Source organism: Podarcis cretensis, assembly GCF_951804945.1.
Source record: "Podarcis cretensis genome assembly, chromosome: 16".
Classification (NCBI taxonomy): Eukaryota; Metazoa; Chordata; class Lepidosauria; order Squamata; family Lacertidae; genus Podarcis; species Podarcis cretensis.
The window spans coordinates 39,655,057-39,671,022 of record NC_137186.1 but is presented as its reverse complement, the minus strand read 5'-3'; the positions used below and the strand labels follow the sequence as shown (position 1 = coordinate 39,671,022).

Genomic DNA, 15,966 nt, shown 5'->3' with positions numbered 1-15,966 from the left:
GTTGCCTTCTGATTGGGCTCCAAGGGCAGCCAATGGAGAGGCGGGGTGGCGCTTGTTGGGGAGGCGAGCCGAGTCCTTCCCGGCCCCTCCCGACCTCGGCTTGGTGGGTGGTCCCGGCGCCAGGACCTTCTCCGCGGAAGAGGGGGGGGGTGCGGCGCATGCGCATATCAAGGCGGCGGCGCGAGGGAGACCGTTGGGGAGGCAGGCGCCCCTCCCCCGCAAGACCGTCTCCGCTGAGGCGAAGGAAGGAGGCGCCGAAGCGGCCATGAAGGTGCGACCCGGGGACGAGGGGGGGGGGGAGGTTTGAGGGACACCCTGAAAAGTGGGGAGGGGGGGGAGTGAAGGTGGGGAGGCAGGTAGGTGGGGTGTTTTTTTTTGAGGAGAGGGGGGTTGTCTTCCATTTTGGAGGGGGCAGCCAGGGAAGAGGCGGGGCTGGCCAGGGGCGGAGCCTTTTTTTGAAGGCGACGAAGTAACGGTAACAGCCCCCCCCCCCGCGCTCGCCTGTCAATGGGGGGGGTTAAAAGGGCCCCCCAGGAGGAGGGGGGTGGAGGCCCCTTTACCCGGCAGAATCCCGGGAAGACTTTGACAGCGCACTCCTACGGCATGTTTACTCGGGTGTCTGTGACAACATAACCCAGATAGTAGATCTTTGGCCTCCGTTTGGCTCGGGATAGAATGGGAGTGTGTGCCTTTGGGGGGTCAAGTCAGACAGCTGGAGCTTTCCAGCGCCTGCAGAGACCCCTGGGGGACACACACACAAGCACGCGCAGAGAAGGAAGTCTCTCTGGGCTGCATCCACCAGGGCTGGTTTTTTCTTAAATGTTTTTACCTGAGGAAGTCATTCTTGGAGGAGACGCATTAAAATAAACTGACTTCAGTTAGCTGTGGCTTACTTAACTCCACTGATTTCAAAACAAAATAAAAAAATTCCTTCCAGTAGCACCTTAAAGACCAACTAAGTTAGTTCTTGGTATGAGCTTTCGTGTGCATGCACACTTCTTCAGATACACAGTGTGCATGCACACGAAAGCTCATACCAAGAACTAACTTAGTTGGTCTTTAAGGTGCTACTGGAAGGAATTTTTTTATTTTGTTTTGACTATGGCAGACCAACACGGCTACCTATCTGTAACTCCACTGATTTCAGTGGGTCTGTCCTGTGTACAGCGTAGCACAGATCTGCACCATCAGGACTGGATTACTGCAGTGCATTCTGTGTGGGGCTTCCCTTGTGCTGGAGCCGGAAGCTGCAGTGAGTGCAGAATGCTGCCACGCAAGTGCTGACAGGACATACCTCACCTGTGCTCTGCATTGGTTGCCGATTTGCTACTTGGCCAAGGTCAAGGTGTTCCTATTAGCATATAAAGCCCTTAGCAGCTTGGGACTGGTTTACCTTAGAGATCGCCTTACCCAACATGTGCCCACTTGACTGCTTCAGTAGGTGGAATTGACACTGCTATGGGTGACATGTAATACTTGTTCCACATTTGTTAGTATGGCAGCACCTGCACTTTGGAACTTGCTGCCTATTGAGATCAAGCAGGCAGCTTCACTGCTCTCTTGGCACCTGCTAGAAACATTATCGCCTATGTAGTTGCTTAGAAAATTGAGGTAATTTTGATCTGCTTTAGTATTTTAACTTTAACGTATGGTTGTGATTTTTTCTTAATTTTACTGGTTTATGTTTTGTAAACTCTTGAGGGTTGTTTTTCTTTACAATCAAGCAGTATATAAATTTTATGAAACAAATAAAATAAAATTGCACATTGGCCACACATTGGCCACACATCTAAATCCCATGGACTTCCCTTGAAGAATCCTGGGAACTGAAATACAATTCATAACACCCTTAAGCTACAGTTTCCAGAATTATTTGGAGGGGGGATAATGGGTGTTGGATATGTTTTATTTGTATGGTGTGGATCAGTGTAAGCAATTCCCCAGATGCCAGGTGCATTTGTGACTGGCGCAGGTCCAATTGCGACTCTCTGGAGATCTCTAGATGCCAGGTTGGTGACTGTTATCTCAATCTGACTGGCCTCTCCAGCTTTCTTAAGCAGATAAGCATGAGAGCTTATGTATTTCATTTATATCCCACCTTTTTCTCCAAGAAGTACACGGTTCAGCCCCATCTTATTTAATCCCTAGAATGACCCTGTGAGGTAGGTTAAGAGGCTGTGACTGGCCCAAGGTCACCTCATGAGCTACATAACTGAGCGGCAACCATAGCCTAGGTTTAAGGTGCCGTTTGGCAATTAGCTTATATATTTGAGTTTCTGACACTGGTGTGGATCTGCCCAGATCTGAGCTTACTCCCAGTTTACGTGGTTACAGAATTGTAGCCTCATTTTACTGGGTTTAGTGGGGTTTACTCCCAGATGAGTGTCTGTGTGCAGAATTGCTGCCCATTTACTGGGAAGTATGTGTGTAGGATTCCAGCCTTTGCGAAACCTGGTGTTTTGAATTAGCACCAGGTTGGCACAGGCCAATGTAGGCTGACTCTATGCATGTTTAGTTGGAAGTAGTAAATCAATGGTTTTGGTGGGGTTTATTCCCAAGGAAGTGCATGTGTAGGAATGCAGTCTTGTTGTGACAGAATGGGTTGTGGACCAGAACTCACTTCATCCCACACAGGAAGTTTTCTCCTCAGATATATTTTTAGCACCTCTTTATACTCTGCCTTTTTTCTAAAAAAAATGCAAGGTGTACATAAGATCAGCATAATGGAGACAGATAATGCAATCTGTGATTTCTTATTAATCTAAAAAAACAAAAAAACAAACAAAAAACAACCTTAATAAGCAAAGCCAGTTTAAAATAGCAGCAGAAAACAAAATAAAATCAAGGTTCTAGAAAACCCACTCATATAAATGTAATAAGTATCCTGTGTGTGTAGCATATGATATATACACACAAGGGCTGTCGAACTGATTAAAGAAATCAGAGAGTGCATGTTTACTTGGGAGTAAATACCACTGAACACAACATTACTTTTGAGTAAACACACAGGATTTCACTGTTAACCGAATAATCAAATATGTATTAGCTGATCAATTAAGTATGAATAAATGTGCATGTGAATATAACAGTGTTTAAATAAGCCCAAAAAAGTTAGTGGCTTGCTGGAATCCAGCAGGGGAGGGAATGAGAATTCCATCTGTTCCCTCCTGTGTGCAGGAAAAAGAGGAGCACTCTTCTTTAAAGTGCCAGCTGCCTGTCACCATTTTTTATAATTTCTGTACTAGTAAAATCAACAACTTAAAAAAGGACTGCCAAATGAATTTGTGGTATGTTCTTATTTGATCAGATATTCTTAATTATTAACCAGTTTAAATGTTGCAGCCCTAACACAAGCATAACATTGAGGTAGAGAGCGAAACTAAACAGTGGGCCAAAGTGCCACTTCAAGGTGCTATAAAACTCTGTTACATTTGTTGTAAAAGTTAAAGTAGGGTGGGCTGAACTCGAGGGAAGGAGTGGGTGGAATTGTTATTTATAAACTGTTGTAAATGTAATAAACAGAATGCTCCTCTTCTGACTCTCTGCTCACAGGTGTCTGTTGGTGAGAGCTGTGTGCATCTTTTCTGTTTGTTCTGTTTGCAGCTTTAGAAGCACCTTTCCCATATAATATTTACCCATCTAATGTGTTAGGATCTGCCCATGAAGCCAACGTCCCGGTTATGTTTCCTAGCCCAATAAGTGTGTTATCTCTGAGGAGCAGAGCTTTTTCTGTGTTGGCTCCAGAGCTGTGGAGTGTAGTCTTTCTCTTAGCAAAGGGAAATACTTCTCCCCCTGCTGTGTGATTTCCTGTTTTGCTGTTGTGTTAGTGTACTATTTATTTAAGGTAGTTATATACTATACCATTTTTCAGGGGGACCTCATAAAGCAGTTTACATAAGATCATTGCAATAATAACTATCAGTTAATACATTAGAATAAAATGGAAAAGGAAATTTGTTTGGAAGAATCTATTATTGCTTTTTCTTGGGGCCAAATGATTTTGCAGGTGCTGTGGGGGTGGCAACTGGAGGAGGAAAGCCCCCCCCCAAAAAAAACCTGGCAGTTGGATCATAGAATCATAGAATCTTAGAGTTGGAAGGGACCCCGAGGGTCATCTAGTCCAACCCCCTGCATTGCAGGAATCTCAGCTAAAGCATCCATGACAGATGGCCATCCAACCTATGTTTAAAACCTCAAAGGAAGGAGAGTCCCCCACCTCTCGTTGCAGTCTGTTCCACTTGCTGAACAGCTCTTACTGTTCCTTAACATCTTGGTGCCAACTAAGTGCATGCACCATGTGGTGATGAGAACAAAACTTGAGAGTTTTCTTGAATCCTGCAGGGCTAGTGCTTACGCTCCATGTTACAGATGTAGTTTTTCACCTCTGGGTTTTTTGCAAAGTTAATTCACCTTCATTAGCATTGCTCTGTAGAGCCAAGAGCCATTGATTGTGTTGTTTAATCATAATGTTTTTGCATGAAGACAGGTCTAATCCAGATTTGGTGCCAGAGGTGAATAGCTGCTCTGGATTAACAGAAGAACATAGGAATGTGCTTCCATTTAAGTGATTTTTGCAAGAGATAAAGGCCTTCCAGTACCTGAGTCAGACTTGAATGCAAATATTAATGAATTGATATAAGATAATTTTATAGGTATACCCATCTCAAAAAGAGAAAAACTTGTTGGTGGACAACCAGCATCAGAGAGACAACCATGCAAGAGATAAAGGCCTTCCAATACCTGAGTCAGACTTGAATGCAAATATTAATGAATTGATATAAGATAATTTTATAGGTATACCCATCTCAAAAAGAGAAAAACTTGTTGGTGGACAACCAGCATCAGAGTCTGTAGATAATAACAGTCCTGCTCACTAAGGAGGTTGCTGCAGAAGAATATCTCATCTCTACCTCCTTTCCTCTTTCAATTTCTGTTGATTCCTGGTAGCCTATAGGCACCTTCTCCCAGTTTTTTAATATTGGGCAAAATATAAGTATGTGGAGTTGGTGGAATTTGGATGTCCCAAAGGCTTGCCTGATTAACATTCTATCAACCCCTTTTAAATTTGGCTTAAGTATACGTAAGAGAAATTATCTAAATCTTGCCAGAGGGCAGGAGAACACTGAGTCCTTGGGTAACTCTTGAGGCCGGCTCATCTAAAGCCCGTCTTTGGAATTTAATCCCATTTGCCCTGTCCTGTGTAGCTTGTTTTTAAGCTTCCTGCAGCTTTTGATGTAACAGTGCTGCGTCTCCTTTACAGATTTATTAAGAAGCCTGACAAGATCTTTCATTTTTGCTTTCACTTTTTAAGAAAAGTTTCCAGTGGTATAAAACATCACAGTTTAGAAGAAGTATGTAAAATCCAGTAAAATATGTACAGACATGATATAATTGGCTATTATAGCAACTAGGATAGAGAGCCACACCTCAGCAAATGGGTTTCTGATAAAAATGCCTTCATGGAATTGCTGGGTTCCTGGTTGCTCATGTGCTGTGCCCACCAGGCTATGTGCACTGCTCTTTAAGATTATGTCAGTACATAATAAGACCCCACTTAGCCATGATTTGATCATGGATGAAGGTGCTGATTTGGCAAATGCTTCTGAGACCTGGTTGTGTGAACTGGGAATTGTTCTTACCCAGATGCTCAGTACAGCATTTGCACAGACTGCAGGACACGTTACTGTGGTCCATAGGACTTCCATCTCCACCAGGAAACTCTTTTGACTTGGAACTGGCTTTGAAGACCTTCAGTTGGTGTTGGGCCAAGGAGACAATAAACTAGGGTTGTTGCTACTGTACTATCCATTTTGCTGCCCAGCTGCTACCCGTGTGCCATTTCTGGCACTGTGGAACCCGTGGCAACCTTGGTATACCAAGTAGTAACTGGTGATGAAATAGACTGGGTGATGGCTAGAGTGCATGCAGCAAATGACCAAGCACAACAGCATAATTGTGGCTGCTGTGTGGTGTTGAGCACTGTGAAGAAGGCCCACTTCTCTGTCTCCATCACATCTTGAAGTAGCTGCCCAGTTGAGCTTTTTGTATTATCCGGGGCTTGTTAATATCTATAGGGAATGGAATTTTAGACTCTTTGGAAGCCCACAGTGACTTGTTTGCAAGTTGCACTTGAGCACCTCTGCAGCAGGTTTGTTGCTACATTAGCGTTCACTGCACTTTACTGTAAAATGTCCAGTGGAGGTTATCAAAACCCATTGCTTTGTGACAACTACCTCCCGATTGCAAATCCCCTTTTTGGGAAAGGTGATTGAGAGGGCTGTGGTGCAACAGTTATAAGTACAGTGGTACCTCAGTTCTCGAATGTAATCTGTTCTGGAAAACCATTCGATTTCCGAAACGTTCAAATACTGAGGCGCAAAGGGCTGGCTGCAAGTTCAATTGGAAAAATGGAAAAACACGCAGCAGAAGCTGTTTGACTTCCAATGCATGTTTGAAAACGGAAGCAAGTACTTCCGGGTTTTCAGTGTTCACAAACCAAAATGTTTGGCTTCTGAGACACTTGAAAACTGAGGTACCACTGTACCACATGTTTATAGTTTGAGGATCCATCTATGTTGGTAGAGGCACAGCTGACCTCAGTGGTTAGAAGTGCAGTTTACCAGCTTTGACCATTTCTGAAATGGGATAGCCTAGCTACTGATGTCTGTATGTTTGTAATCTTTGGCTTGCATTATTGCAATGTGCTCTATATAGGGCTACACTTATAGTACAAATTTTTCATAGAATATATGTTACAGTATTCTTTGTATTCCATTTGGCACATGTTCTTGTCATTGTATTGGGAGGGCTAATCCTGGCCTTTGGAAAGTATAAGATTCCAATACATTTACCTTTACCACAAAAATTGGGTGCTTTTAACTAAAATAAAATAAAAATTAAGTGAACTGTGCAAGAGTTATAATGTGTTCAGTTTAACTAAATACCTTGCTCTGTCATGAAGTTCAAAGGGACCTCATCTCAAAACACTTGGATATAGTCAGGTTCTTTCTTCTTGGCTATAAGTCATCTGTATTAATTCTGTTTGAATTCTTCTGCTTTGGCTCAGAAATCAGAAAAGAGCCCAAACTTAAATGTGATTAGTTTAAATCTCTTTTCTAAATCTCACAACCTTTTGGTAGCTAACAGTTCACTTGGTTTAGTGTGTGTGCTTGCGTGTGCATTTACACAATATTAAGATAAGTTTTTGATTCCTGGGATCATAGCTAGGAAAATAATATAAAATGTTTAGGTTTCTGGCATTTTTATAGCCTTGTAAAATTACATAGCTGAGGTAGCTGAAACATCACTCTTTTCCTACCTGTCAAAAATGTCCACCACCACACTTACTCTTTTATTTTGTTGTGTCTACCCATGGATTGTGATGCAGCTTATTTTGATGTGGTCTTGTTAGAAGAGTTCATTTAAACTCACACAATGGTTTGTAGTATAGGCAATACCAGTTCAGGGCCCAATCCATGAATAGTGTTTTCTTGTGCAAACCTCACTTCAGCAGATGGGTACTACTTATAGCAAGTACCGTATTTTTCACCCCATAGCTCGCACTTTTTCCCCTCCAAAAATGAAGGGGAAATGTGTGTGCGTCCTATGGAGCGAATGCAGGCTTTCGCTGAAGCCTGGAGAGCGAGAGGCATCGGTGCGCACTGACCCCTCTCGCTTTCCAGGCTTCAGGAAGCTATCCGCAAGCCTTGCAAACCCGGTGGGAGTTCCCGCGGGCTCCCAAGGCTTGCGGGCAGCAGCCTGCAGCCCCGGCGAGTGTCCGCAAGCCTTGCGCGCCCTCCGGAGGGCTCCCCGTGCTTCGGGCGAGTGTCCGCAAGTCTTGTGCGCCTGGCGGGAGGTCCCGCCGAGCACGCGAGGCTTGGGGCGGCAGCCTCCGGAGGGCTCCCAGTGCTTCGGGCAGGTGTGCACAAGGCTTGGGGCGGCAGCTGCGGCTTAGGGGGGGAATAAATTTTTTTTATTCATTCCCCCCCCCCAAAAAAAAAAAAAACCCAAGGTGCGTCCTATGGGCCGGTGCACCCTATACGACGAAAAATACAGTATATGCTCAGCTGTAACCTGCATTTCATAGGATGCATTTCTAACCAATTATGCCCTCAGTCTTAAATGTTGCCTTGGAATGTGCTGGGCTGTTTGAGTTACATTGGAATGGTTAACTTAACACATCCTTCAAGACAATAACTACTATGGGTAAAATAAAAAATAAAAGTCTAGGAAGAAACAGGAAGTTGGTTGCCTGACTTGCTGTGTCTTTTTTCCGGGTTTATATGCTGGCAGTTTTTCACACACATTTTCTTTTGCTAAAATAGTTATTAGCTTAAATACTATATTCTGATCTTGAAAACTCGGCTTACGTAAATGTTGCTGAGAAGAGCATGGTGCTTCTTAGCAGAATGCCAGATGCCATTTTAGATGGGATTTTAGCCCTTTTGGCATCAACTGTGATCCATCAAGTGATGCTGTCTCCTGGAATCAGTTTGGTACCCAGGGCTCAAGAATTAAGTGTGCAAGCACCATTCATTTTTTGCTTTTCTCAGTGAAATCAGTCTCAGTCATCTCTAGTCTAGATGTCTAGCAGAGAAAGTGGCTGTTCCTTGAAATGTAAGCTGGGTGCTTAATGGGACACACAAATGAGACTATGCATTCTGAAAGATGGGCACAGTTAAATCGAAGAGAGGAGGTTTAGATGAAGGAATAATGAGAATGGTCCAGGAACCTTGATTTTTTTAAAATCTTTTTTTTATCTGTAAACTGCTTTTGAGTCCCATCGGGGGAAAGGCAGTGTATGTATGTACAGTACGTACATCCATCCATCCGTCTCTCTCTCTTTCTTTTTCTCTCTCTCCCTTCAGAAAAGCTGTATTACCTGGCACACAATTAATCAAATGATCAAAACTTAATTTGGTAAAGTTCTCCAATTCATTTAGATTTTTTAAAAAATCTGCTTCATAGTTCAAATCAAATCAAATCCGTTTATTGTGAGGACCATGCCTGTGCACAAAAATCAACACTAAAATCAGTAGTTAAAAATATTAAAATTCATTACATACTATGCCAACAAAACCTTCTTCCCGCAAATCCTTCATCGTCTGCTTCATAGTTGATATTACGTTGGGTCAAAAAAAGTAGCCCATAACTTTCTCATTGCTGGTTCCTATAAAACTATCCTCTAGTAACAAACTTAACTACCATCTAATTTAAAAGTCCTCTGATTGACCTTCTAGAAAATTCGTAAGTGAATAAAGGAATATATTTTTATGTGAATTGAAATCATATTGGATAGCATACAATGTTTTTGACCTGGCGTGATGCACTACCACAAATATGGTCATTTGTTCCAGTTTAGGGGTCATATGTTCTGTGGGCATACCATATTTTTCCGTGTATAAGACAAGGTTTTTTTATTAAAAAGCAATGCTAAAAATTTGGGGTCTTGCTGCCTCGAGCAGGAGATTGTCAGCGGCGTTGGGGTGTGTGTGTGAATGGTTGCTGTGGCCAGGTCTGCTGGTGATTGGCTGCTGTGGCAATCGGGTGTGTGATTGTCGGCGGCTGGTGGTGAGTGGGCATACATGGATGAGTGCGATTGGCAGCGTCGGGTAAGCGATTGTCGGCAATCCCCCCCCCAAAAAAGCTCAACAACTCTGGGCAATCTTCCCCCATTTCCTCAATTTTGAGTCCCCCAAAATAGGGGTCGTGTTATACACAGGGGCGAGTTATACACGGAAAAATAAGGTAGTTTGAAATCTCAAACAAAGATGAGCTTTATCACTGAACCATAGCTTTATGTAGCTTTCTTGAACTTTTGAAGTGAGAAGTGCAGGTTATAAATTATAGATAGGATTATGAGGACAAGGGAACAAAGGTGGTGTGCATTTTTCTTAAAATAAAAAAGAAAAAGATGGTTTTGATAGTTGCTAGTTTTGCTGTCTAGGTGTTGCTGTACTAGTCTCTCTCAATTTGTGCAGTGGGACTGAAACAGGTTTTCTCCTTTTTCTACATCTATCATGACAATTGTTCAGTTGCCAACATTCTGGAAATTGTGTACTGTGCTCCTAGAATGATTGCTACAGAAACAAAACAAAGTACTTCTTCCAGAATGCTTTCTGCAGAGCTGGGGCCCTTCTGAAAATAGGCTTCCTGTGCAACAAATATGCAGTTTTTGCTGTTTTGTTAAGGGGGATCCTAATTCCTTTCCTCAAGGTAGCCTATCTGTAGCAGGGATACTCTGTTTTCTTCTTTGGTTATGTGGCTCTCATGATGTTAGCATTACCACAAGTTTAGCACTGAGAGAGGCATGTTTGTTTTCCTTATGGTCAGGAGAGGCTCCTAAATTCAGGAGAATTACTAGCTGACCATGTTGGCTTGTGTTTGTGTCTTACAGGCGGGAGCGACATCCATGTGGGCTTCCTGTTGTGGGTTGTTGAATGAAGTCATGGGGACAGGAGCTGTTCGTGGCCAACAACCTGGATTTGGGGGTGGAGCAAATCCCTTTAGATTTGCACCAAGTACAGACTTCACCGTGTATACCTCTTCAGCAGCAGGGGGATCTAATCTAGTCTGTAAATCTTGTGGCCTCACATTCTCTGTGTTCAGAAAAAGGGTGAGTATATAGCACTTTCTGTCACTTGAGGGCTGTATGTCTCTGCCTTCCCCCACCCCCAGTCTTTGGCCCAAAAAGCCTATTGCTGGACAGGGGCAAGGAAAGAAGTCCAGCTCAGCTTGTAGTATACATTGTAAATCCCAATATTTCTGTGTTCTGAATCTGCTTGATGTATTTGTGGGTTTCTTAAAGTGTATGTAAATAGTGCTTGGGGGAAAGAAGATGTCTGGGTACTGGTGACAATTGCGTTAACAGTCTTCTGGCTTGTTTCTCCTCTGTGTGTGCACTTAGCATGTCTGTTGTGAGTGCAAGAAGGATTTCTGCTCCATGTGTTCAGTCTTGCAAGAGACCCTCCGAAGATGCTGCACCTGTCAGTTGTTGCAGGAGACAGCATTCCAGCGTCCGCAGCTAATGCGTTTGAAAGTCAAAGATTTGCGCCAGTACCTGATACTTCGAAATATCCCTACAGATACTTGTCGAGAAAAGGAAGACTTGGTAGATCTTGTACTGTGCCATCATGGATTGGCTTCCGAAGAGGATACAGACACTAGCAGCTTGTATTCAGCACGATCACAGACTTCTAGTTTTTCTACACATCCTATTTCTCTGTCAGGTTCTGTATCATCCTCTCAGGGAGACTTTGCACATAGGCATGAGAGCACAGGAAATGAATTACAGATACAGGTATGGTAGTGTATATTGGGTGGGGCAGTTGGGCTCTTTCTGCCCCTCTGTACCCTAGGGTGGAATGGGGGTGGAGCTTGGCCTGGAAGCTGATCCTCTGGTTCTGCATCTTAATTACAGTACAGATAGCAAAATGCATCCATGTGTTTTTCTCTTGCTGGCAGAGGAGGTGTTGGTAATCTGGAGGAGAGAAAGAGGAATTGTAGCAGTCAGTTTCTGTAGTTCCAGAAATTAGGACAGGGTATCAACTATTGTTGTTTCTTGTTCTCAGCAGGCTGTGATGCAACCTAATATCAACACAGCACCTAAATGCCTTTATTTGAAAGTTTGCTCCCATTCTATCTTAAGACTAAGATCAGAGGCGGATTTGAATATTGAACTTATCAATGACAAATCCCTGCTTAAAACATGTTTGTTTTGTAGAAAGTTCTCTCTTTAATCTTTCTAGCTAACTGTTGATTTTAATTCTCTTTTGAATGTTTTTAATTGTCTTGTATTGATAATCCTAAATGTTGTATTCTTTTTGTAAATCGCTTTGAGGTTTTCTTGCAATCAGGTGGTATATATACTTCATATATACATGCTTTCCTTTGTGCAAAGTGGTCTCTGTGCTGAATCCACCAGCCCATGAGACTTGCATCTTCCCACTCCACTTGTAGCGAACCTCCTGAAATGACAGAATGACCCACTGGAGCCCACGAAAGTGCTTCCTTGTCTGTGGCACTATGCGTGTGTGCCACCAAGGACAATCAGATCCAGCTAATGTTTACTAGAAAATCATGATGGGTGACACACAGCTTTCTGCCAGGTTCCCCTGCTACTCGTGCTTATCCATCTCATCTCCAACCCATCCCTGAACAAGTCACTAGAGAGGGCTTCACTCTTTCTCTGCTATGCCACATAGGTAGTAAGTAGTAAGTAAACAAAAAATGTAACTCAGCAATCTCGAAAGCAACACGATGGCCAGAAACAATTACAGTATAGAAAACTTTATGGAATAATGCAAAACATCAAAACTATCACACTGAAGTCTCTGAAAGCCCTTGAATAAGTCACGGTGCCAGACTTTACCCAGCAGAGATCAAGCTTGTAAAGCTTTGCATAATCGGCAAATGTCCAACTCTGATGTCCAATTCTGAACTCTGCTGAACAGTGTTTCCGGATGGCAGCTACTGTTTTGTTCAGTTCATCAGCCTATTAGTTCAACAAAAACTTGTAAGTAGAAAGATGTGCAATTTCTTCATTAACCAATTTTTTTTAGAATTGATATAATATACATGGAACTGAAAGATACTGTACTCTGGAACAGTGCTCATATGAGTGTTTGTTGAACTAATTGGCTGATGAAGAGCTGAACGAAACAGTAGTTGCCATCTGGAAACACTGTTCAGAGTTCAGAGTTTGGACATCAGAATTGGACATTTGCTGATCACACAAAGCTTCACAGCTTGCTCTCCGCCGTGTAGTCTGGCACCGTGATTCATTTAAGGACGTTCAGAGACTTCAGTTTGTTAGTTCTGATGTTCTGAATTATTCCATAAAGTTTTTCACATTGTTACTGTTTCTGGCCATTGTGTTGCTTTCCACATAGGCAGTCAGAATACAGATAGAAAAGGGAGGAATGAGGCTTGCCATTGACTGTGGCACAAGATGGCCACAAGAAGCCCTGCCTGTCAAGAGCTAGCCAGAAAGGAACTGTTAAGAGTGCTGTCCCACTCTAGGAAGGACATTTTTCTAATTTGCAAAGTCCTACCGAGTGGAGCAATTGGCAAGATCCCTTCCTCCTCTACCGGAAAATCAATGGCGCTGCCAACAGCCAACTCTTCTCTCCCCTGCCCCTGTGCTGCTTTAACATCTAGCCTAGATGAAAAATTTGGAGAATCGAAAAGCTTGCATGCTATTTGGGAATCTTTTGTTAAAGGTATTGCCCTAATACAGATTTTGCTTATACTCTTGTGGGTGTAGGGACAAAGTGAGAGACTCTCAGCAAACCTTGGTGAAGAGGAGGAAAATGCAGAGCAGGTAAGAAGTGAATCACCTGGTGAAATTTAGGTCTTGCAGTCACTAAAAAAAAAAAAGAGAATGAACTTCCTAATTTGATGTAGCGATACAAGATTCGTAAATGAAAATTCTTAAAATAATTTAAGACTTGGAAACATTCTAAAACAAATGCATATTTAATGTGTGCCAGGCCTCCCCTTTCCCCTTAGGCAAACAGAGTTAATGCCACCTGCTTCTTTGCTAATAGATGTCTTATGAATTTTAGACTCCAGGGCAGTCCAGGAAGCGTGCAAGAGCCTCACTATCTGATATTTCAAGCCTGGATGATATTGAAGGGCTAAATGTTCGCCAGCTGAAGGAAATACTTGCTCGCAACTTTGTCAACTACTCGGGATGCTGTGAAAAATGGGAGCTGGTGGAAAAAGTGAGCAGGCTCTACAGGGAGAATGAAGCAAATCACAGGACTTGTAGGTGTACTTATTCTCTGTTTGGGGGTGGGCATGTTGCTTGTTGTTACAGCCCTCTTTGCTCTTCATCTTAGGGGCTGCCCTGATGTTTTGTTAATGCAAAAAATGGACCATCAGTGTAGAACTACAGTTCCACACTGCTTTAAAGTTGCAGTTATAATATTCCTTCTTTGTCTAGCATAAACAAGTCTGCACTAAAGCAGCTTGGCTTAAAATTCTTTGTGTGGGGTTACTAATTGAAAAGACCTATGTCATGGCATGCCTCCCTCTCTAACATGGGTTCTGTTGGTTCTTGGCAGTGGGGGAGAAACCTCAACTGAACGATGAGGACGACAACCTCTGCAGGATCTGCATGGACGCAGTGATTGATTGCGTGCTTTTGGAGTGCGGCCACATGGTCACCTGCACGAAATGCGGCAAGCGAATGAGCGAATGTCCCATCTGTCGACAGTATGTTGTAAGAGCCGTGCACGTCTTCAAGTCATGAATGTGGGAGACCAAAACCAGAGGCTTCTCAGTGCGCTTTCTCTGGGGGTGAGGCACAGGCCACGGTAGTCGTGTCTGGATGCCCCATGGTAGGCCTCAGTTCCAATAATTCATAGCATCCTGAACAGAAGCTTAGGAGCTTGACCAATGTACTTCTGCTCAGGCAGACAGATGCCTTGTTAAGGATAGAGCTGTGTTACCTGGATAAAACCAGAAACTGGTTGACTCTAACATGCAGCAGCAGCAAATCTAGCATTACTCATTGCTCTCTTCTGAAGAATATAGCACGTTACCCAGTGGAAAGGCCAGGAAGTAGGGTGCTGCCTTTCTAGCAAGCAGCAGGAGTGATGATGCCCAAGTGCATTTAAAAGTAAGTGTACCATCCCAAGGAATAGTTAGCTGCAGTCTTTTAAATGTTAAATGAAATGCAAGTGGGCCCTCAAAAACTCACACCCATCTCAAGCAGACAGATTGGTGAATGTTTCTTATTCAGGCAATGGGGCTCTAGTCCCAATTCCACGTGTACCCAATAAAGCGCAGTAGCCTTAATCATAGTACTTAAAGCTATCCTACCCCATACTTACTTCTAAGGTGACCCATTCAGTTTTGATTATTCATAAGTTCTAACATGTTAGAAATTTCCTACAGTGAAATGAGTATGGAGTAACAGAACAGCCAAGTAGAAAGGTTTCTTCAGAGAAAACAAATCCTTAATAGGAATCATGGCTTCCTTTGTTCAGAAGCACTACCAAGTTTACTGAACAGCTATTTCAGTGTTTTTCTTGCAGAATACCTTCATTCCAGTTTCCTAGAAGACATAGCTAAAGCATATCTGGTGGAAAGGAGTATAGAAATGTGAAGCTTCAGCTCTAGGATCAGGTTGAAATGGTGCAGAGAGAAAGAAACACATTATTCCCATTCTTGGGGTTGCACAGTACTAAATACTTTACTATTAGAACCTTACTGAATTTGAGCTGTGAGGGGAAAAAACCTGAAACAACATGGCAATGTTTTGATAAAAGTCTTTATCCTCTTCCTAAAGTCCTGCCTCACCTCTGTAGGAAGAATGGCAATCCTGTCAATCTGGCCCAGAATGTCTTAACAAGGAGTTAAAATTTCCTTCATTGCACAGTAGGCAGGTATTGCTGTTTTGCTTCTCAAAAGCAGATAGTGTAAAGCTTGTGCGCACAAGAGTAAATTTTACTGTTTGTGGGAACTAAGTAACTGGGAAGGCTCTGAGACTGAGTGGGATGGAGTACCATTCAGTCTCCAGCCAAGACAGAATGTATGACTTTCATACTTTATTTTTCAGAAGGGAGCAAGATAATATGGCTTTATTTTTAGAAAGATCTTTTTTAAAGATAAGGTGCAGAAAATCAGCTGATCAAGTCCTTGTTCAGGGAGTACATACATACAGAGAATGTAGCATACCCCTAACATTCTGAACAATGGCTGTTGACTTAATAAAACATTTTGTTATCTGGCATTGACTTTTTTCTTTCTCTCCTGACTGAAGCAGCCCATGGGATTGGGGAGCCAGGAAGGCCAAGCTCCTAAACTGTCCCCAGCAGACTACTGAGGGGTGTGTGGGTGTCTTTAGCAGATAGAAAGCTATACATCCATTGAAGGAAGGAATCCCAGTCAGTATTACTACAAGGCAGACATGAGTTGCATATCAACCAGAGAACTAGGTCACCTTCCTGTAGTCAGATA

General features: G+C 43.0%; 1 protein-coding gene and 2 long non-coding RNA genes across 4 annotated transcripts in view; 2 read left to right on the top strand and 1 right to left on the bottom strand.

The window, feature by feature from the left end:
• LOC307205073 overlaps positions 1–15,966 on the top strand; it is a 448,154-nt gene that overhangs the window by 125,284 nt on the left and 306,904 nt on the right. The window lies entirely within an intron of this gene.
• RNF34 (ring finger protein 34) lies at positions 93–15,739 on the top strand. Of its 2 annotated transcripts, XR_013833785.1 has the most exons (7): positions 93–271; positions 10,397–10,615; positions 10,907–11,299; positions 13,265–13,321; positions 13,566–13,767; positions 14,067–15,005; positions 15,042–15,739. XR_013833785.1 is itself a non-coding variant. In XM_079957037.1 (6 exons), the coding sequence occupies exons 1-6, from the start codon at positions 266–268 to the stop codon at positions 14,252–14,254; spliced, it is 1,065 nt and encodes a 354-aa protein (XP_079813163.1). In that variant the 5' UTR covers positions 93–265; the 3' UTR covers positions 14,255–15,739. The 2 variants fall into 2 exon arrangements, 1 of the variants encoding a protein (XP_079813163.1); XM_079957037.1 differs by having other exon boundaries at positions 14,067–15,739.
• LOC307205261 lies at positions 5,886–8,735 on the bottom strand. The gene is made up of 3 exons (XR_013833964.1): positions 8,238–8,735; positions 8,045–8,199; positions 5,886–7,523 (listed from the first exon to the last, which is right to left on the bottom strand). It is a non-coding gene; the product is annotated as an uncharacterized lncRNA (long non-coding RNA).